Genomic DNA, 23,839 nt, shown 5'->3' on the forward strand with positions numbered 1-23,839 from the left:
ATTAGAGCAAAGAGAGACCATTCCATCAACTGAATCCAAATAAATCATCAAAGAGTTAATGCATAATTGCTGTACCCTCTGTACTGAAAGACTCCCTTCAACACACCACCACGTGAATCAGTGACATCAGAAGCATTTTTACCACCAGTTACCCAATGCATTCTTATCTGCTTAAGGCAGACTCCAAGTAGGACGTGTTTTGCTCTTTAAAAATCACGACCTTCCAATGTGTCCATTAACTCTCAAGTGTCTAGTTGGGAATATAGCAAAAACAGGGAATTAACAAGGTGAGACCATGGTGCACACTAATTCCTTTGCAAGCTCACTGTTCCCCTGCAGTAGCCAAATGGAGGCTTCTCCATGCAGAAACAGAAGACAGAATTCTTCTGCATTCAGCAAGAAAAACACTCTGCAGACTGCAGGGTCTCTGCAAAGTGCATAATCTCAGCTACCCTGTTCCTGCAAACTATTCCACAGTTTTTGCCTCCTGAAAATTACAGTGAAATTTCCATCCACAGCAGCCAACACATTGAGGAGCAAACATGAACTCAAACAATGGCAATTTAAACTGAATAAGCTTGTGCAATTTTCTCCTCTGTTCATTATATTAAAGGTTTCACAGACACCTGATCTTGTGAACATGTTCTAAGAAAGTAAAACGACAATGCTGCATTTAAAAACCCCCAAAACCACAAACCACAAATTCCACACATTCTTAATCACCTTTTGCATAAACAAATGTACTAAACTATATACAGCTTTCAAACCACTTCATCAACATAGAGACAAGAGAAACCTCGGCTCATACTGTGTTATAATGTGTAAGACAGACACTTTCCAAAGAGAAAACTGGCAAAAGATTCCAGTGACCTGCCTAAATGTCTTGGTCACAAATGGCTCACCTCCACCATCTCTGAGCCTACCTGGGCTCACTGTGAAGGAGCAATGTGCACTACCATTTTCATTTTCCTCTACCAGACAGTTCTGGGGAGTTCTGTGTACAGTTACAGTGTAATCTTTCTTCTCTGCATAAAAAAAATAAACGTGGCGTAGTTAAAGACAGATTAAAACTGTTTTATGTCCCCCCTACCTTTATCCCATAAAAAGTATAAAATACGAAGAATTTAGTGAAGAAATGTCAAGTGCACAGGTATAGTCCTGCTGAATAAAGCTCAGAGAAAATCTGAAATCCTCCTTCCTATTGGAAATTTTTGCCAAAAATGTAATTTAGCAATGCAATCAAGACAAAACAACATAGGAGAGGCAGAATTAACTTTTAAATTGAGATAGGGAAGAAAATTTACCTGCTGTAACTAGTTTAAACCTTTGCTGCACAAAGAGAAGCTGATATTCCTACTTTTCATCAATCAAAATGTTTCCTTCATTCCACCCTTCGGGCACTTAAGTCTTAAACTCAAGTTAAGAGCTACTGCACACTCTGTGGTATCTAACTTCCATATCTGAAGTCTCTGTGGTCTGTTTTAAGACATTGACACCTTCTATCAGGATTACAGGAACAAAACAGGCGTATTAAATAGTGGAGCAATTTATAGCAACTTGCTTTTTAAAATATAATTAGGAAAAGAAAATCAGATCATCCAAAAAAGGATGCTTATTAAAAATACTCATTTTAGTGGAAGCAATGTAAAAAACGCTTAAAACTCAGTACCAGACTGAAGCACACATATGTTATACAATACAAAAATTAAGAAGATGTCCAAAGGAGTATATTTATCAGGTAGTTTCTTCCTAACCCTCACTGCTTCTGCAGGTAGGAGGATTCAATCTCCTATAAAAATCTCCTATGCAGATACAGGTGATTATTTAAAGATGTTATATATCTAACAAAGTCTCTGGGAGAAAGATTCACTATATGGGGGAGTTTATTCCAATACAATATTCCTATCACTAAACTCAAAATGGTTTTAGAATAGTAATGCTACATACATGTTCTGTATTCTGGTATTCTCCAGCCTAAACAAAGGTTTATATAACTCAGAACAAAAATTCTAGATCCATTTGAGAGAAATACAGATTTATAATCCTAATAAAATGGAAGGTGGCCTTAAATTGCTAGTTTCTGAAAGGGCAACTGAGAAGCATAATTTTCTTTTATTTTTAAAATTTTTTTTGTCAAGGATACTATTCTTGTGTTTCTGGTGATTAAAATACAACATCTGGAATATCCCTGAAGCAAGGAAATTTGCCTTCCAATACCTCTGTCCTTTATGCTCTCCCCTTTGAAGCAGGCTGGAATAAATCCACTTGCATTTCAACCTGACAGTGCTGGAAATTTTCTGAAACAAATGCCTGAAGGAACTGTGAGCAAAGATATTCCTGCAGGAGAAGAAGCTAAAACAGTGCCAGTAACTTCTACCTCTTCTACCTGCAGTGTTCTCTTCTCTGCAGTGCTCTTCTACCTGGTAATGTTTAAAATTAAGAGAATGGAAAGTTGGAGCAAGTCTTCCGCAGAATGCTCCAAGTCTCAAAATAGAGCACAGTTATCCAATGCAACAGTACTCCCATGTATTTATAGAACTTCTTAAACACAAGAGAAAAATACCACTGAAAGTTTTGTTATTATAGAAGTGTTCTTATAGCAGTCTGTAGTACTGTGGCTAAGGTTAACATAATAAAACTGAAAAAGAAAAGAGACACATCACACAAAACAACCAGCAACAGGACTTTCCATTCATAGCAGAATGAACTCATCTTCTAAGCAAAACCACGAGAATAAAAAGACGAAATGCCTTAAGGAAGGCTGAAGGACTGGCATGCACAGGCTGGAATAAACCCACTTGCATTTGTGAATATTCACAAACAACTGGCTCAAGCAACGGTGTGCAAGCTGCCCGAGTGAGGTGCTACTTACTTCAGAATCCTGTAAAAAATCCACTTCTCTGCCTTTACACAAAGAGGACAGAAAGAAGGTACAGATGCAGCAAAAGGGGTCAAAGTCTTCTCAAAATAGTTACTGATAACGCCTGTAGCTCTCTTTGGCCAAGTACTTCATTATTCTTGTTTTAAAGAAGTTTCTCGCGTCAGTTAAGATTCTTTTCCCAAGAACCTAACACTCACCCACTTAGAAAACAGAAAAGTGACTTCACAAAAGTTACCAAATATCAACATGCATGGCTGGCAAGTACATGTGCAGTCAAGATGATTCAGATAAGTCAGATAAATTTAGAACAGCGCTTTCCTAAAAGCATGCGTTCACCAAATGCAGTAAATATGCAGGAGCTATATCCAAGTGCTGATTCCAAACATCAGAGCAAAAAATTTATTAGTGAAAATCTCCTTTTAAGAGTTCGCTGCCATCTGAAGTCCTCAACAGTGTTATTCCTTGATCTGCCTTTAGTATTTCCATCCATCACTGGATTTATCCACATAAAAAGCTATAGGCTCTCCAGCCTCTGAGGACTAAGCCAAATGCAGTGTGGCAACTTCACATAGGACCAGCCTTTTATGGTTGGAACAGTAGAGCTTTGATACAGCTAATCTACCATAAATAGCTCTTGAAACTCAGAAGGATCAAATCAGCTGTTGCAACAGTCCCAGCCTCTAGCTGCTTCAAATCCAATTATACTGTCAACTCTGTCTTGCAGCTCTCCCTTTTATTCCCCCTGTCCAAGACATTTTATGTCCTCTTCCTGGCAGAAATTAGAAGCTACTAAGAAGGCAAACACAGCAGAATCAAACCCATTAAATAAATTTTGAAACAGATGCACAAGTATTCTTACAATTACCTTAAGGAAGACAAGCTCTGTTCTCTTAAAAAACAGCTTAAGTATTTGATGCCCATAAAAAAAGAAGTTATCCCTGACTTATAAAGCAAACACATAATTTGAAATAAGCAAACAGTTCCAAGAGCAGCAAGATCAGCTTTAAAAGGTGGATGAAACTAAGCAGATAAACTTCATGGAACACTATCCATGTCCCAGATTAAGGCATAAGGCACTGAATTGCTTCCATATTTTTTCTGTAACCTAAATATACTTGAGAAGTACTAGAATACCCTGTTATAAATCCTTGAATTACAATGTTTCCTTTCAGGTAGTTAGAACCATTTTCCCACAAAGAAGTTAAGAACTGTAATTTAATAATTCTCGCAGAATTAAAAGCTTCCAAAGTATATGTTTACTAACCATATAAGTTGGTATAACTAAAAATTACCACTAGGTCTACAAGAGCATAATAATTACTGAGAAACCAGTACAGTGACATTGTTCTGAGAAAAAAAGCAGGGCTGGATCCAACAAAACACAGATGAGCAGTATTATCTTCAGGGTTCACCTCACAGTGCAAAGAAACAGTGCACAATGCAAGCACATAGGTATACACAAATAAAAGGTATTTTTTCAGACATATATTATTAACATCCCACCAGTCTTTCCAAAACATTACATCCCAAAACATCAATTACTCCACTTCAGTACAGGAGCTCTGGTACTTCAAAGGGGAAGAAGTGTCTTGTGGGCAAAGTCTGTATCTCTACCTCCCACAGGCACGTAAATTCTGAACATTGCCAGGGCATCCTCCCAAAATACTGGGCAGGACATCTACATCTAGGCATCCACCCTCCTTACTCAGGCAAGGGTAGAAGAGGATTGCCAATTCCTGCTATGCAAACTGCTTTAAGGGTCTCTAGAAGCTACTCTAATGGAAGGGCCAAAATATAAAAATCATCAGCTTCCACTCAATGGAGAATTGTCACCCATACACCATCTTATTCATTTTCACACTTGTGTTCAATTTTATCATCTCTGTTAAAGGGCCTGGGTTTTAACTGATTTGCAAAGCATGTAACATACCCTGAACACAAAAAAAGAGTCATAAATTGCCTACAAAGACAATAATAAAACAACTTCAATTAAGTGTGGGTGGGTGAAATGAACTGGTTTGGTGTCTCCTTTAAATTGTGCATGAATAACCCAGTTGGGTCACTTTCTGGAAGTCCCAGTAAAGTCAAAGAGCTATACAAAGGCACAGACATCCTTCTCTTTAGGACCTAGAAAATGCCCAACTGATCCAATTCAGATGCATGAAGGACAGTGAGCATTTCAATAGCATGGAGTAAACTCAGCATGTTACAAGTAGATAAAACAGACCAGCAAGATCTGCCTGAGTAAGTTAATAATTTTGAATAAAGCTTGTAGAATATGTCACATTATGCTTCTGCACTGTGGTGAAAAAAAAGTAGCTGAACCAGCTGCTGACAAAAGTTCAACAGAGCTCTTAAAAATGCAGCAGGCATGCTTGCAGCTGGTATAGAGAAAGAGCAGCCGAGAGCATGCTGCCACAGCACAATCACTGGTGCTTTATGCCCTATCCATAACCATTAAAATCCAAGGTCTTTTATTACTGTGGAATTTGAAGGATGCAAGTTATGAAATGGAAACACACCCCCTCTCTAGAAGCAAGACAGGGATTGCTTGTTTCTTTTATAGAAACCACTCTACATTCATTCTCCATATCACACAAGAAACTATGTTGAAGATTTCATGTTTGTACCTAACTAAAAAATATAAAAAATAAAAATCCTGCATGTGCTTTTCCACAGAACATAGGCTTCCTCGACTTCAAGCACATAAAACAGAGCTGCCTACCACAGAAATATATCAGTTTCTTCCTCTTCCTCCCCAATACAAAAACTGTGTTTCTGTAAACACAGAGCAGAGGAAGCCACAGACAATACATTAGTTAACCACTATCCCTTCACAACAAGCCTAGCATCTAGAATGTATCTTCCAGACACTATCAGCTCTATCACCAAAGAGAGGGAGACATCAAGCACTTCTCAGGCCACAGGTTCTGTCCCAGTGAAGACAGAAGTACAAATCAACAGACAGGCTTTTGATTCTGAGGTCCTGCTTTGCAGGAGAGGATATGTGCTCCAGTGAGTAAGAGCCAAGAAGTAACACCAGGGTAACACACAGTGAAGTGCACACAGCGTGCAAAGTCTGGGTTCAGCATTCTCTTATTTAACAATTCAGCTTCCCAGTTTACAGATAGCTTCTTTTCAGCTTGGGGGGAGGGTGGGGGAGGAGAAGGAGAGACTTCCCAGGAAAAAAACCCAGACAAATTTAATAAAAAGCGACTTACCAGCATCCATTGTTAGAATCATGACCCCACTTGTGTGTCCCAGGAAGCAGGAAGCCTTACCCATCCAGTGTATGCGAATGACTCAGAAGGACAGCATGGCTTTGTTTCAGCTTATATCTTCTGGCTCATTCACCCCTCCTCCCTTTCGTGGGATAAAAGTGTTGCCTGTGCCTGGCCATCCCCATTGGCTCAGCTAGGGGAACCTACCCATTTAGCACATTCAAGTTTCTGTGAGAGCCTAAAATGACTCACAGAGGATTTTTATTTATCTTAAAAAAGCACCAAACACCAACAACATTAAAAAAACAAAACCAAACCCAACACAAACACTTTATGTCTTTCTGGGAGAATAAATAATTTATTCTTTCACTATCAGCCACAAATTACAGTGATGTTATTGCCACAGGGATGGACAATTCCCTGCACTCTGAATCGATGAGAAGGTGGCAGGTTAAGGAGGACAGTCCCACAGTCTTCAGCAATCCCCAGTTTGCTGCGTTGTCTGTCCATGGGAATAAAGCCACACATTTTGTGTCAAAGCCTATGCCCCCCAGCCCAGTTTGTCCTCAATGCAAACTCTATATAATCCCAAAATTGATCATCTCCTGGCATGGTTTGCCAGGGAGGATTTGCTCTTCCATTTTATTTTTAAGTAGGCAAACCAGTAAAAGATTATTGTTTTAATAAAGACACACACCCAGACTCCCAGACTCTACAGGTTTAACTCTGCAGTGAGGAAAATTAAGTGATATTTTCTTAATCTCCAGGATTCTCTAGGTATAATAATTGGTACAATCTATGCTCTGCCTGAATAATTTGAAAAGCTGTTACAATCTGTTTGTGAGCCTCCTCTCTAGTGAGATAATAGTGTTTAAAAAAGAAAAAAAATCTATCTGGTCAAGAGATATCACAACCCACTGTTAACTTTGATCAAACCACAGACAGCCTAAAAAGCACATTTGGGTGAGCGGCTGGAGGGGGAAAAGAATTTGTTTTTTTCTATATTGCAAAATCCTTAAGAACTTGCAGTTAGACCCCGAGAGGGAGGTGCTATGTCTTAGCACCATACACTGTCAACAGATTTGACATCTGTCCTTAGGGGTTCAGCAAGCACAGAAAGTGAAACACCGGTGTTCCTTGCCTCTGATAAGAACTACCTTTTCTAAATAAAGCGTGGACATATTAGGCTACTGTCTCACCACATTACTCACCACCAGATAACCTAAGATTCATAACTCTGAGATACAACCACAAGTGTATTTTGGAAGTGTTGCTTGTGGTTGTTGAAATAAACAGAGTGCCCTCTCTCCTGCCTCCTTCTGTTTTTAGAAAAGGTATCAGTTGCAAGTCACAAACACCGAGGTTTGTAGACACTACTGATGAAGTCAGAATCCACAATTCAAAGAAATCAGCAAAAGCAGCACAATTGAATCATCACTTCTCAGATTTCTTGACCCTTTCTCATTTTGCAGCGTGGCTTTACAGCAACACACTTGAGTCATTACACTTTGGGGGGGAAACACATTCCTAAGGCTGAAAATGTCTGATGTTTTCTGTAGGCCACTGCAATAAAAGCTTTGGGAAGAGGCTTGAGTAGTCCAGATCCCAGAAACAAAGACAAAATCTTTCAGTAAATGGAAATTAGGGACAAATGACCCAGGTGGACAGGCTGCTCCTCAAAAGCCATGCTACAGAAAGAAGTGCAGTGTCAGAACTGAACTGAATGGCTTCATCCAAAGTTTACAATTCTCAAATAGTCAGGACACTGCTTTGTCCATAAAAATAGCTAAGGACATTTGGCAACAGCCATGCAGGGGCCGTGTGCAGAGATACATGTTAACTTTTGGGATTGATATGAGGCAAAGCTTCTTTCTTACCAATAATTATTAGTCTGAAGAAAAATGCAGCAGTAAGAGAGACGCTTTTGCACTCTTCCTGTTCCACTCTTTTTCACCTGACATCTTCATTAAAAATTTCCTGTGGTCTAAATAAAATTCATGGCAACAAAAATCAGTTTTGAGGATGCCTTCAAGTAATGCAATCCCAAAGACTGGAAGGAACTTACAGAGAAAATAACGTAACACTTATCCTTACCAACAAGGTAGAAGGGGAAGAGCTGGTAGAGGGAAGAGCTTTAAGGACAACTAAAGACCTTCACTCTCTGCACAACAGACCAGGAGAATGCAACATTTACACTCCCATCCTCAGGTAAACTGAGAGTGAGTAACACTGCCAGAGAATACCAGGCACAACAGGTCTTATGCCAAACAAATACGTTTTAAGAAAAGCATTATCATATGCTGTGTAAGAATTAACCACTTTTGACAGGATGACATTTCCTGTAAGCTTGGCTTTTGCAAGAAGTTCAGTACTATTGTCCTGGAACAGTAAAATGCAGAAGTTCAAGCAAACTGTTTCCAAAACAGAAAAAAAAAAAAAAAAAAAAAAATCCCCAACTGCTGGATCAGCAATGGACTGTGAGGTACTGCATGTACTATTTTTAAAAATGGTGCACGCATTAATAATTCAGCTTACAAAGCATTTGGAAAATGAAAACCATAAAAATTGAAACCATGGTAGAGAGGAACAATCTTACTGATATAATAGAAAAAAAAGGAAATACATGTATTTACCTTTATTTTCACAAGGGAGAGGATGAAGTTTTCAGTTAGGCTAGCAAGAACATTAACCTGAAGGGGACTACTACACAACACAGGATTTACAAAAGCTGGGCACCTCCAATGTTCCAATTCTATTCTAGATGACAGGAATAAACCCACTCACTGTTTTTCAAGCTATATTAGCCAGCAAGAGTTGGCTGAAATTCATGTAATTAAAAATACACCAGTATTAGAAGGAACACTGTATGTTTCTTCACATATAAGCAAGTGTCCAGCAAGACAGCACATGAATTTGTACACAACAAAGCCTTGGCTTTCTTGACATTGTGGAAGCTATGAAATACAGACAGCACATGATAAATGCCACGCTGCTAGCAAAGTTAGCATACTGTAGATTAAAAAAACAAATACCTGTCCATAAACTGTTTCTATTGTAATCTTATGAAAAGAGGGTATAAGTGATTGTGCACATTTCCCAGCCTCTAAAGTCAACTGGCCAGTCCTAGATGCAACTGAAGCAATGAAGTAGAAAGCTGTCATGAGCTCCAGAAATCACCAATTTTTTCCCATAATTATTCAGTCAGATAATCTGAAATCCATGTAATTGCTTAATGAATATATGTTATAAGGCAGTAACAGGTACAGTAAATACTGCATACAATTCCAAGATGCTGTGGAAAACCATGAACACACTCATCTGAAGACTGTATTCAAATAGCCCAGGGTTTAGTTATCTGACAGGGTCCAGCTGTGTCACATCAAGTGTGTCAATTGCATACTGTTAACAAACTCTAGCTCTGTACATTCTCTACTAAAATAAACCTCTCTTTTGTTGCTGATTTTTTAAAAATACAGCAGAATACTCATTCACATGGTCTAAGAGTGTCATTGTCTGAAGCTTACAACCAGTTTATGATTGTATATACTAAGAAACAAGTTCAGCAAGAAATTCTCTGAAGGCTTAACTTCTTTCAACAAAGACTCAAGTCAAGTCCATATTACCCTTAAAAAACTAAATTCCCATGACTGTTGACATAATTTTACGTACCTGCATTAGTCTTGCAAGAGCACCTTACTTCTGCTCACCTTCATTAAATTATTCCCTGCATAGAAAGCATGCAGCTAATAACTGTGATGTGATCTGCTTGCTCTAACATTTTTGGAGGGAACTTTATTAATATGCTTTAATCCTGAATTGTCAAGATCCAGTTCATGTTTTCCATGATCATGCTCCAAGCGCAACTCTTCAGCTATCAAGGTTAGGTTTTGCTTTTCTACTGCAAGGCCTTACAACTTTTCAGGCTTTCTAGCACATGTAAGAGTAAACACTGTTCCCAGTCCCTCACTTTCCTTCTTTTAAGTAAGATGTTAAAACCAGCAGAAGATTATTTCATTCAAGCTTCCACTCTTTACAGTGTTCTCCCAGACTTCAGAAAGCTATGACAAGTTGCAAGGGAAACAGCTCTTAGATAATTCTGGAGCAACAGCTGAAATGGTGCCTTCCATACCTCTGAGAGAAAACTTAGGCTACATGTAGCAGAACTAACTGCATGACAGCTCTTGTCTGGCAGTATGACCAGAATTAGACATCAATTCTCTTTAAGGAATGTTAAAAGACAGATCATCTACATACTAATTTTGTTTATTCAAAGCCACTGAGACATTCCTGATCACGTCCAAGAAATCACATCTCTCCAGTAGCCAAAATTACACAATTCTCCAAGAGCAAGATTAATCCCACACTTTACAGAAATTTTGCAAGCTCTGCCTTTGTGGAACCAACAGAACCTGCTATGCACTTCCACACACAAAAAGGTCACTTTTGTTCTTGGCTTGTGTTCACACAGGGAAATGCTTTTCCATAGCTAAGAGCTGGAAAAAATCCTGAGTCAAATCTAAACCGCAAATATTTACTCAAAAGTCTGCAACACAGAGCGGGTAACATGAAAGAAAGCACAGATCTGTAATTAATTAAAATATTACATTTGAAGGATCTAGAATGGTTGAAGCTACTCTGCTATTCAACATTTGGAAGAAGGAATAATAGAAAGGCTGGAACGGGAGGTCCATCTTAGCTGCCTGCTGCCTCCCAGGGAATTCTCAGAAGCAGATCCAGGAACTCTTATTGCTACTTCCTTATTGAATAACATTTTTTCCCAAGGCAGCATTAGCATCTCCTAGGTATTTAAATACCAGTCAGCTTTTCTGAAGGTCCTCTGGGCTACTCTGGAATCTTAGCTGTTATATCACTGCATTTTATTAAAGTACATATGCACTAGAAGGCAGACACAGATCCTTCTTTAAATGTTTGATACAAACACCTCCAGAAAAAAAAAAAAAAAAAAAAAAAAAAAAAAAAAAAAAGAGAGAAAAAAACCCCAAAAAACAACAACCCATAGTTCTCGGCTCACATCTGTATGTATTTTTCAGCAAAGTTTTACCTTAAATCCCAGCCATCCAGGCCTGACCCTCTGGGTACAGCTGCATCACCCTGCCCAGGTGGCTCGCGGTCCAAAGGCAGTCCTCCTACAGGACACAAACACAACAAAGCATGGGTGAGAACCACAGTGCATCCCAGGCTATGGCAACCTTTCAGAGCCAGCAGGCAGATGCACAAAGGGGATGAACTGATTGACTGCAAGGGCTGAGGCAGCTTAAGGCATACTGCTACCTTGCCCATTCATACAGACAAGAGCTGAACTTTCCCTTGGCCACCCCACAGGAAGCCTTTATTATTATATATTCAGCCTTTCAATAAGGCCAAGCAGCACTGGAGATAATAACAAAACCAGAAGCATCTACCAAAATACTATTACCCTCAAAATCCTATATTTTAAACATCAATGGAAGCAACTGAAAGAGCCAATTCTCTTTCTAGAACCACAGCAACCAGGAGACAGACCCAAAACTTCTCCTAGTGTAGAGCACTTGACCTGTCAAGCAGTTCTGCAAACAACACTGCCACAAGGCCTGATTTCTGATCCCCACACCTTGAACCACAACTGTTTTTATTTTATTCTTTGGCAAATACAAAACACCTCTGGCTGCGCCTGTAACATTATTTGCTGGGGATTCAGACCATGTGGATGCTCATTTTAATTAGTGTTCAAGTTAGATTGTTTCAAATTAGCTGAATTAATCCAGCACCTCACTGTCCTTAAAGATGCCAATCCCCTGAACATATAAAAACAAGCTGCTCTGGGCTTCTTACTCTATCCTGTACCATATGCAGTTCCTTCTTTCCACAGAGAGTGAAGAGTTCTTCAATGCAGACCTGAACCACCTGAAGCAGTCTGAGCCATTGCCCAGATTTTTGTCTCCCTCCTCTTACAGCTGCTAAGTAAAACAACATTTTTACTCTTGCTCAGCTCAGGCTTAGCTCACCTGCATATGTTTAGGTGCCAAATATACTGTTTTCACTTTCACAACTGCTTTATTCAAGTTTGTTTTTTTTTTTTTTTTCTTAATCTATTAGGAGGTAGAAAATGAAGTCATGCTATCCTATGTGACTAGAGCAACAACGCTCAAGAGCAGTCAGGTCACTGCTCTGCTTCCTGCAGCTGCTGAACATGTCAGACTCTAATAACAGCATCTAGAGAAGAGGTCAAAACAAAAATAATTCATTGAAAAGACAGATAAGATAGAAATTTTGCCTGGGTTGGGAAAAATTCTGATTTTGGAAGACAAGCAGACCCCCAGACATAGATTACCTTAGAATACATAGGGACAGGTAAGACAGCAAATCACTCTTGTCCTAATGTTATGGAACTGCTCACAACAAGTGAACTAAGATAGTTTGTAAGATCTACCCACATTTATCTCCTCAGGGAGGAAACTCGCTTAAAATTCCAAGAATATGGTAAACCACATGCTATTGTTTTTGCATTTCCAGCTTCCATTCCCCTCAAATGAGCTCTCCTGCACTTTAGAAGGGTAAATTGAGTGGGCACTTCAATTGAAGTAAATTGAGTGTGGTAGGAAAGGTGAAGAAAAATGATGGTTAACAATGGATAGTTGGAGGAAAGATAAACTAGTTTTTCCACCATCACATTATTTTTGATTCCATATTCCTTCTTGCTACTTAACCATAGGGTTGCCTGATTACTTCCTCTGTTCTTACTTTGCATCAGTATTTAAAAAAAAAAAAAGAAAAAAAACAAACAAAACAAAACAAAACAAAAAAATTAAAACAAAACAAAACAAAACAGAAAATAAAGGATTTGAAATCCAGCTATCATTTTGGTCAACTACTTCAGAAACTTCCTGGAAGCAACTGTGAGGTGGGAAGAGGGGACATTTATAATGCACAGAACACATTAAACCTGGGTGCACACTGCCATTGTCCCACTACTACATTTTAGTAATTCCTCCTTTTTTTGGGAAATTCCTCCTTTTTTTGGCAAATGCTACATTTGTGTATTGGAACAAGAGAAAAGAAGAGGGTGCTGCAGTCTTGAAGGCCTGCAGCTTTGAAGTCTACACTTTTAAAGGAACCTTGAATAACTGGTGTGAGTGGAAATATCTTGACAGAGTGGTTTGGGGTTTTTTATATATACATATATTTGCCTGTGTCACTAGATGCTACAGATCTTTGATAGTGTCAGGAGGCTTATGAGAAGTTTTGGCAGGAACACAAAACAAACAGAAGACCTAACAAATACAGAGCACCTATCAGGAAACATTTGAGATTGAAATCAAAATGTGAGGGCTGGCAATTGAATTCTAATCTTTTCACGACTGAACTTGGCTGCAACTTTTTGCACTCTCTCTGCAGTCCATCTGAGAAATTCCTGGCAAGCCACTTGAACTGTATGTCTGATAACCCCTGCATTTTGAGAGTTTAGAACAAAAGCAGGAAAAGACACTTCAAATACTAATTCTTGCCATTTTCATGGACTCTTTATTACACAACAGATTCCAGAGTTAGTCAGTACATCATGAAGGAAAAAGACGTGAAAATATCATTAGGATAGTTCCTATTAGGAACTAGAAAGAGGGGCTAGTGGGTAATCATCTCTGCTTAGCCACAAAGATCTGTCATTTTTGAGCCAAGAGAATATTCAAACTAACATTTCTTCTAGACAAATACTCTTCTAGATGCAGAGAGCATCAACACTTGGACTGATTTAACACTTGACAGCTGAACCAAGAAAGAATGTCACCATGTGCAACAGACAAATAGCTGCTCTGCAAGAATCTGCAGTGATCCATCAGGTTGCCCACTGGATTGGCTGCAGGACACCTACACCACCTTCTTTTCTTCAAGATAAGCTTCCTAGTTCCTGAGCTCCTACATACAGAACAGACACTGATGAGTTCCACTGAAACAAATGAAGGTTGCATGCCTCCAATCAGAAAAGGATAGGAAAAGGAAAGCAAATTTTAGGATGCTTTATTTCTTGCTTGATGACTTATATCACATCAGTTTTGCAAAGCTATCCCCTTTCAGGCTCTTGCCCAAGCAAATGAAGCCTAACACCACAGAGATGTTTTGATAAAGCCACATTCTGCAAAGCCTTGGTACATTTTCATTTCTTACAGGAAAAGAAATGCAGCCTGGAAAAACCTGGGAAAGAGGCAGAAGAGTGCAACATCTTTCCTTTGAAGCCAGGCATCCTCACAGAGAATCCAGCAGCTCCTTCACACTGTCTCAGCTGAGGTGTTATCCTTCTTCATGCTCCAGTCATGTAACACTACATACTGGGCAGCAGCCAGGTGCAAAGGAGATTTTCAGACTGCTGGTTTTCCTTTTACTGTGTCTCCATCCACTTCCACCTCACCAAAAAGAAAGCCCACAAAGATGTTCATCAGTCCAAGTCTCTTGAACAGTCAGAATTATCATTTAAAACCAGCAAAATTCCACTCTGTGCCTGCACTTACCCTCTACATTGGTGCAAGCCTGTAAACTCTTAACATCCCATGTTTCATTTTTCTGAGGCATTTCAGAAGAACTCTACACAAGAGTAACAGGATACAGGCACTTCTGTTTGTAGTCAATTCTCACAGAAAACATCCAAGAGCTCAAATCCACCCTAGTGGGGTATTTCCACTATCTTACTTAAATTGTCATTTGTGATGCAGCCTGCCCAGGCAGCAGGGTTCCCCTCCAGTGCATTTCCTTCCCATTTCACATCACATAACACTGCTGGAGTTCTGCTCTGGTGCCCCTGCCCAATGCTGTCTGCAGCAACAAACTGCTTTTGCACATTCCAGATGTTTAAAGAAATTACTTATCTGCAGAATTGAAGAAGAGCTGCTGAGGAAAGAATCTCTGCAAATACCATGACAGCATCATACTTGACTGCGCTTCCTCAACCCCCAAAAGCGAAGCCGCCCACCTGGAAGTCACCAGCCCAGTGTTCAGGAAGCTGACACCTACTCTAAAAATAATGGATTCATGTGCAATTCTCCCCCCATGCCCTTCAGAGTACAGTGCACAAGCTGAGGATGACTCCTGTAAATACCCTGGCATACAGAATTATGAACCAAAAAGTCATGGCATTGCAGTGAAAGATGAATGTTTGAGGTGTACACTGGAGCAACTGACTGTGCACATTCCTGCTTACCACATCAAAGCACTCTTACTGATATTTGCTTATATTTGCTAGGCAAGGAAAGTTAAAAGTAGGAAGCTCAAAAAAGTCCTTTAGCCAAGAAAGTCACAAGACACTTCAATGTTAAGTTTTTTCCATAGCAACAGGCTACAGTTTCTCTTAGAATCTGGTTTCAAAGTTGATGAAATAGGATTCTGCAAGAAACTCTATACCACAGCACAGAAGCTCCCATCATACACTGACCTCTAGTGTAATAAAGACTCAAAACATCAGAAGTCTCTTTGAAGACTTAGAAAAATTATCATTTTTTTCCCCCAGCACTCTGAAGAATATTTTCATGCAATAAAACAGACTGAAGTCAGAAGGGCCTCCCTGGAATACTCTCAATTGTTTAAGAAAACTGGAGCATGGGTTAAAGAAGCTACAGAACTAAAATTGTTCAACGGATGTGAAGTTCCTGCTGTGTTTACATAAAGTAATTTACATCAAAGCTGTATTTAACTTCTTTGAACCCAGCTGAATTTAACACCTACACATTCTGAATGTGTAGAATTGTTTCCTAACTACAGTTTTACAAAGCTAAATTAAAAAACATTTAAAGTTGAAATACTAAGCTTGGGCAAGTCCTGCATCAGCCAGATCACAATTAGACCACCCCAGACTCTGCACAAGACTCTCCAAGTGCCTGTGGACAGGGTGCCTGACTCAGATGTGCTTCCTGCAGCCAGCACTGAAGACAGGGAGGTTGCTGGAAATGCAATATCGAAATCTGCATGAGTCCTCACTCCTGAAGACACAAGGCTCACAGAGGTATGTGGAGGTGGCCCTGAGCCCAGGCAGACTGGGGTGAGAGAGGGGCTGCTTGGTTTGGGTTAGCAGCTTTTTAAGATGGTAAAAACACAATCTACCAACAGCAAACAAAGAGCACAAACAAAAAAAATTTAAAAGTTAGTTTCAAAAACTGTTTCAAACAAAAATGGTTTCCCCACAACTTTTAAGATTTAAAAAATCTGCATTTTTTTAATGAGCTAACTAGTTTTAGGACAAGAACTACTTAATTAGAGCATAGCCAATTCTAAGAGAACAGAACAATTGAAATGGACACCCAAACTATTTAGACATGTATGCCACTTGTGTGCCACTTCTGCTCCCTCCCTATGCACCTGCCTCTGGACAACAAACCCCAGAGATGCTTCTTTACTTCAGACCATTTCTCACATCTCTTTTAAAAGCAAGGAATCGTCCAGAGGCTGTTTCCAAGTGAAGTGATATTTTCAACATGAGCAAGCCTTCCCTAGTCTGGAATATGTGGCTCTGTTGGAAGAAGAGCTTTCACCTGCACTCCAGAGAAGGAGCTCTTATAAACTATCTTTTGAAAAAGATGTTAAAAGCCTCAGAAATACTAAATTCAGAAAGAGTTAAGCACAGCAATAAAAGCAGCCTCATAATGTATGAATGAAGTATTCAGAAGTAATCACAGAGACAAATGTTTGAAACTAAGGTCAGATCAACCAGAGAGGTCCTTTACATTTGCAGTCCTGGACTTGAGTCTGTGAAGATAAACTAGGAAGTGAGGACCAAATTGTTAATACTGGTTTCTAGCTGTGAGTATCAGAACCCAATAAACCCTTATCTGTAATAACAATATCTAAAAGATAGCTTTAAATGACTTTAAAATCCCACTACTTAATGATGTGTTCAAACCTACAGTTTCAGACCACTTCTGAAATACATGCAAGTCACTAGGAAGACAACTATTAATATCTGCCACTGGTCTTCTGCACAGTAGTGGGATTTTTACCAGACCAACACTTGAGTTCCACCTCAATTTCAGCTGTGACCTGAGCCTTGACTCGGATTTTTGGGTATACTGTGTCCTGCACTCTGAAACTGGCAGCCCCTCTGTCAGAACAAGGTGATAGCACCAAAGGCTTTAATGAAGCTGAAGTCCTTGTTCTAGAGTGATTACCACTTCATGCAATTTGGTAATCACTCCAGGAGAAGAAGGACTTCAGCTCCTGGCCCACAGAGCTCCAGATCAAATCTTACCCAAAGAATTGCTTTTTTCTTTATCACATTTCTTTTATAAGCAAGAACTCTCACTGCAGCTATAGCACAAACAGAAGCACTCAGGATTTACAAGGATATTGGTCACCAAGTTAGATCACTTCAGGCAGAGTTATGGATAAGATTCATGTTTTAATATGAGTGCTCCTGCTTTAAGCCACTTGGCCACACTTTGTTTGCAATACAAGGAAGCCAACTCAGCCACCTACTTACCTCACATGCAGCCCAAACACCACTCAAACAAGAAACTACACTGAGAAATCCCTTTAGTTTATTAGAAATCCCTTTAGAGTTTAGCCTTATGCTCAACTCTAATTTATATCCAGAAAACAGTTTACCACCAACTAGGAAAGCACAATACCACTCCCCCAGCTCCAAGGAAGGAAGAGCTGAGGCACAGAGCACAGCAGACCCCTGAATTAGTGACTGGAGAACTGTGTGAGCGAGCTCCAACAGCTTCACAACAGATCCTTCCCATTGTATTTGACAGAATGTGTCCTTCCAACTATTTTTTTCTCTAAATTCTTGTGTTTAATTCAATGCATGTGGTGAGGGGAATGACTTTTAGAACAGCGATGTGCAGCAGTACACAGATGTTCCACATTTGTCATGTCACATGAACCTTGTGGCTAACACCCAACCTTTAAAAGTCTAAAAAGCCTCCTACATAAAAATCCATATGATATATTTGTTCCTAGAAGAACACCAGATAATATATTAGATTGCTGGTGACAGGTTTCTCCAATATTATCCTTTTTAAAAAACAAAACCAAACCAAACAAAAAAACCCACCTGCAACAAGCTTTCTTTGATTCCAAGAAGTTAAAAAACCCTCAAATCAAAAAACCAAAAAAACATAACCAGACATAGAAATTAAGTCAAGTGGTAGGTTGACAAGATTTGTCACAGCTAGAAGAAAGCCCTTCAAATTGAATTAGCTGTAGTGTATTGTGCAAAGAAAATGCACATATGTTACATACAGTCACATCCAGAATATTTTTTGGCTAGCCCTTTTTCTAAAGAAACTTTAAAAAGACAGAAGCAACACAGACAGATTTATAACCAGCACAGAGCTCCAAAATCTTCACTCAGAAAAGTTTCTTAGTTTCTTTCCTCCCAAATGAACTCTAACAGAAAAATAGAGCATAGAAATTGATGTCAGAATACATGACCTAAGCCCTCATACCCTTACTTTCAGCACTGCTTTCATAATGTACATAGCTCAAAGTGCTGTACATCCAGAAATTTGTGTGCCCACGATTGGTGAAATGCTCCATTCTAAATTCTAAATAAAGTATTAGGCCACTGATGAAGTATCAGCTGCAGACTGTGTGAGTTATCAAGCAACTGTGACCAACTGATTTTTTTACCAAATTGGCAATATAATACCATGCAATGATTTGTTTCAAGCACTAACTCCTAAGCTATCTTTACTAAAAGGCAGTAGTCCTTATACAGAAATGTCCTGTAGTTGACAGATCACTACCTGTACAAAAATCACATTTCTAAGGGAAAGCTAGCTCGAGTTAATTATGAATTCCTTGTGGAATGCACCCAGCTCACACCTGAAAATGTACAGTTATGACCAGTTCAGTATGTTTGGATTTTGGCATACACTAGAAAGCATCTATTAATAGGAAGCACCCACTAGAAAGCAACTATTAATTCTTACATCAATATTTGCAAACGAACAATAAATTCAAGTAGAATAAGTCCAAAGCCACTTCCTGCCAGTTACTGCATTTGACAGACCTGTGGTCAGCACCCTGTACAACACCAGAGAGGTTTCAGTTTCCTGCTGACAGAAGCTTGTGTGACCTTGGCAAAGTCACCAGGGCTGGTCTGTGACTCCATGGCAATCTCAGCCAGCTGCTGGCTGCCAGATTCCCACTCCTCTCCCTTCCCTGCTCCAGTGTTTGACCCTGCACTGACTCATTTCAGACCAGCAACCATAAAAATAATTCAATTGCTCTCGTAGGTATTAAACGCAGATGACTCAGCGCGGGGTCAGGAGAGCAGAGCGGGGCAAAGGGGGAGCTGGTACATGTGGGTGAGAACGTGGCAGCCAGCCCCAGAACCCAGCTCCCAGCCCATCACTCAAGATAAAGGGAGCTCTTCAATTTCACAGGGGTCTGGTGAGCATAAGTAACAAAAGGTTAAAAAAGCACTAAGATTCATATTAACTCACTGGAGCAATTTTTTAGATTATTTGTCTAAGGAAGGGAATTTTTTTCTACAGAACACACATTTTGGTGTAAACCTTTGGCTTCCATCACTCAAACTTCTAAGCTCTGCAGGGACTTTGAGTCAGAGACTTAGTGAAGTAAAATAAAGCTTACAGAGGGATCCATGCTGATGCAGACTCCAGGACAGGTCTGTTTTGCAGGAAGCTCCAGTACAAGGGATGTAAAAGGGGAAAGGCACAGAAGGGGCCTTCCCATACAAGATCACCAGTTGCTGCTGTTTCTTTGTGTGATTCCTTCTGTATCTGGGTGTGGAGCATTACACAGATTTATCTGAACAAGTACAAATTCCTGTGTCAGAAATATACAGTGCTTTATTTCAACTGGACAAACACCTAGCACAAACAAACAAACAAAAGATAAGACAGTCTTGAGGATGTTCCCTAGATAAGATGTCCCCAAAAGATGGAACTCGTTTCTCCTCTCTCAAAAAATGGAGGAGACACAATCCATTCTTAAAGCACCCCAGAAGGAAGCTACATTTTCCTGTGATCTCCAGAGTGCTGGCTGTGTCTCTATGGCTGTTTGGGGCTGGCAGTCTGAAAGCCCAGGCAGGACAAGCCATTAGGATGAAGTCCATCAACTCCACGGCTGAACACCTCAGCTATCTCTCTCCTTCAACACCCAGGTTCTGAGGAGCATTTTTTTCTAGCTGTATTCTTCCTAGTGCTTCTGTTGGCACAGCTCTCTTAGGGGGAGAATTAGATGGGATAAATAGGCTCAGAATAGAGATGTGTTAATAGTACCAAAGCAGAACAAAAAAGGTCACAGCAATGTTCACTTTATTACCACAATTAGAATACAGCAGAAAGTATTTAGCGATATATATTATCTAGCAGAATAAGTAGCAAAAAACTCACTGAACATTTAAAGGCTATTTTGAATGGATTACTAAAGTGACCTGATGGAAACACAGCTATATGGGTAAGGAAATTCAGCACATATCTAACAATAAGTTTATTTCTTAAGGCATACGTCATACAACTTGCCATGTATCAACTCACACATACTTTAAACAATTAAGCATTAACATTTACCCCTCTGCAAAACCTTAAGTAGCCTCTGGAGCCTTTAGTCTCCTTGTTTTATTTTATGAAATCACATCACAAATAATCCAGTCTTATTCATGAGCAAAGCTCTGGATTTTTCTCACTTAGTAGTCTACATAATTATGGCAGAGATTATCTTGGCCTGGGGGTTTGCATAGTTCCTTGCTAACTGTCTCTGCTGTTCAAAAGTTTACATTGCTTAACAGTTTATTTATGGACTTAGGTTCTTTTGGTTTAAGATAACTGTCTCAAATTATAACCAAAGCCTTGGATCAGAGCAATTCTGTGGCGCACTTCATTGTAGCCAAGAGCAGTCCTGTTAGTCAGTAATACAGCTGTGAATACTGTGTGTAGAATTCAGTAGTTGGAATTCACTGGAAGCAATGACATTACCATTCAATCTGCCAGTTTTGCATAAACCTGTTCAGAAGATACTGATGCTGTTGGCAGGGTAGTGAATAAACAGCGGGGAGAAAAAGCAAGCATGATAAGGAGACCTTGTAAAGGAAAGTTATATATGTTTTTTGCAACACAAGAAGCACTTATGGTAAGGTTTTACATTTTCAGAGTGAAATAGTCTGTGCTGACAAATTCAGTTTTGAAAACAGAACCATAAGTAGCCTAAGTCAGAGCACCAGGAAGGCTGGAAGAGCCGCAGTTTGATTTGCATATTTAGTTGTTAGCAGCAAGAAGCTTCCAGCAGAACAAGTGACAGAAGAACATCTTTGCCTCATGTAACTCCTGGGAAAGCTGATTCTCACAGCATGTTTACTGTGATCCCCACCTGGAGCCTTATCAGGGCTGGCAAGCTCAGCCAGCACTCCTCTCCTCCACCACACAGCTGGGAAGGCATCGCAGCAAGCACAGCCCTGCCTGCTCCACACCCCTGAGGAACTGCAGAGCCACAACATCAGCACATCCTGCCCTGCACAGGGGTGTCCTCCCACTTTCCCCCAGCCCCAAGGAAATTCCTAACCTGTCTGTCTAGGACAGGAGTTCAGTCAGCCAGTCAGCCACCAGCAGGCAAGTGCTTTCTCTGAAACTTACACAGGTATTTTATTTCTTTCTTTAAATTAAGTTGTAGGCAACCATGTTTCACTTTAAATGAAGAGTGTTTTTTAAGGCTAGTAATGAGCCACTGAAAAGCTAAATACAGTGTAGAAAAGCAATGCCCTCTCAGCCAGGTAAGTTGCTGTGCTAATGCAAAAATTAACTCTTTGCATCACTGTTGAAATGCATCTAAATTCAAATTAATTTCCCTACTTAGAAGTGAAAAAAGAGCAGGAAAAATAATCCCTTAAAAAACCAACCCTCACAGCACAATGCAAACAAACAGATTAAAATTTCAGGGTTTACAGCACATCTAGGAATCAACTCCTGTCTTCAGTATCTTCCTTGCAGTTTAGAGAGTATGTGCTGTAAAACACCCACTTCATGTATCAGCCAGCTGGCAGACCCAAGCGGGCTGTGTTTAAGTTATCTCAGTGACTTCTGAGCTGCACTTGCACGGCTCTGCTCAGCCAGGCCTTGGCTAGAAACTGGGGCTGTGCTGTTTGCACTCCTCAGAGAGTAACCTCTGACACGGGCCAGTGTGCAAGAGCAGCCTGGGAATCTCTCCTGACAGTGCCCCGGGACAGAAACAGCGGCCAGAAACACAGACTGTAGTTAGAGCTTCAGTCATGAGTTCAGAGGGCAAATTGCATTGCTTGAGCCCCCACAGGCACACTCACTCCCTAATCTGCAGCTTGAATTCCTTCTACATATCAATTAGATATAGCAGAATAAAAGCCAAGCACTAGCTGTAGGATGAACTAGCTCATCCCACAAATCCAGTTTTTAAAAAGTGCTGCAATTCTTTCATGTTCTAGACAGTATGAGAGTGGGCATCCCAGTGATAAACAGTGATAAACAGGTTTTAGTCATATTTCTGTATACATCTGACTGAACATTGAAATAACTTCAGCAAAGTTGAATAAGATACACCTGGCAAAGAGAAGATTCCTTTTATACCTGTAAGCCAGCTGCCATTAATTCAAGTCACAGTCATCCATCCTAACACAGGCAAACATCTAATGACACTTGCAGTCAGTTGCCTGCTCAACTGTTTATCTGAGCAAGAACAATTACAACTTTCAAAATTTTCCCATAAACCCCCTAGAAACGGAGCACAATTGTAATTAAATAAATGCCAATTTTATCCAAAATGAAATATGAACTTAGGTTTAAAGGTTTCATTATTTAATAGCTCCTTAACAACTAAAATGTGACATCAGAGATGGTTCCATTACAATGCCTCTCTTAGCTCCTTTGGCAGGGGCATCAATTATGTAGGACATCTTCTGAAAGGGCTGCAAAACCAAATTATGATGTTCTTAGTCTTGTTGAGTAGCAACACTCATGAAAGCAATATTTTACTAGCATGTAAACCAATGTCTCCTGCCAGCCTAACAGTACTATGGAGTAGTGCTAATAAGTACACACTTATTAGATTGTCTTCCAAGTCCTCAAAGTGAATTTTTGAAAAGTTTCTTCAGACTCAGACATTTGCAAGTTCTGACTTCATAACAACAGCAGTTTTTTTCCTTTAGAACACACATTCCATTATGCAGATTACAGTTCTTAACCACCACTTCAAAAAAACCCCATACATTCAGTAATTCATTATTACAAGGTACATTTTATTTGATTTTCTTAGATTATCTCACTTCTCTGACACATTTTTCTGCCATGTTATCTCCTTATTGTAATTTAAGTCTATGGCATCCCTAGTACATAAGTTTCAGGGTTAATACCAAGCACTGAGGTCTAGAGAGTCTTTCTTTCAAGCCAGTCTGTTCTCTTTCTCCAAAACAAATCAATTTCACATCAATTTTGATACTTTACTATTTCTCTGAAATATATGAGAAATACTGAAATTCAGATGCATCAATTATATTTTAGAATGTTTACAAACACAGCCTGGAGCACATTTTAAGTAAGAAACTGCTCAGTTTCCACTTAAATTAGTTACTCCAAAGCCATTCACAGCATGAAGTATTCATTGCTTTAAAGATGCTGAACTTCTTACATGCCAAGAAGTGGAGTGATCACAGCTGCTTTCTACAGGACCACAGAGGAACAGAGTTGCTGCATTCAAGGACAGAGACAAGAGTGACAGCAGTGTCACCTCTGAAACTCCAATTCATCACAAAAAAACACTTGGA

General features: G+C 39.7%; 1 protein-coding gene across 14 annotated transcripts in view; it reads right to left on the reverse strand.

The window, feature by feature from the left end:
* SVIL (supervillin) overlaps nt 1–11,182 on the reverse strand; it is a 105,220-nt gene extending 94,038 nt beyond the window's left edge. For 4 of the 14 annotated variants that reach the window (XM_041488633.1, XM_041488653.1, XM_041488624.1 and 1 more), the window contains exon 1: nt 6,103–6,181. In XM_041488633.1, coding sequence (XP_041344567.1) covers nt 6,103–6,166 — 64 coding nt within the window. In that variant the 5' untranslated portion in view covers nt 6,167–6,181. Of the gene's footprint in view, nt 1–2,872; nt 3,436–6,102; nt 6,182–11,164 lie in introns of those variants that run through there. The other 10 variants (XM_041488644.1, XM_041488707.1, XM_041488607.1 and 7 more) reach the window with 6 other exon arrangements.
* Between the last annotated feature and the right edge of the window lie 12,657 nt (nt 11,183–23,839).

This window comes from Pyrgilauda ruficollis, unplaced genomic scaffold (genome assembly GCF_017590135.1).
Source record: "Pyrgilauda ruficollis isolate IOZ18807 unplaced genomic scaffold, ASM1759013v1 scaffold12, whole genome shotgun sequence".
In the NCBI taxonomy this organism is placed as follows: Eukaryota; Metazoa; Chordata; class Aves; order Passeriformes; family Passeridae; genus Pyrgilauda; species Pyrgilauda ruficollis.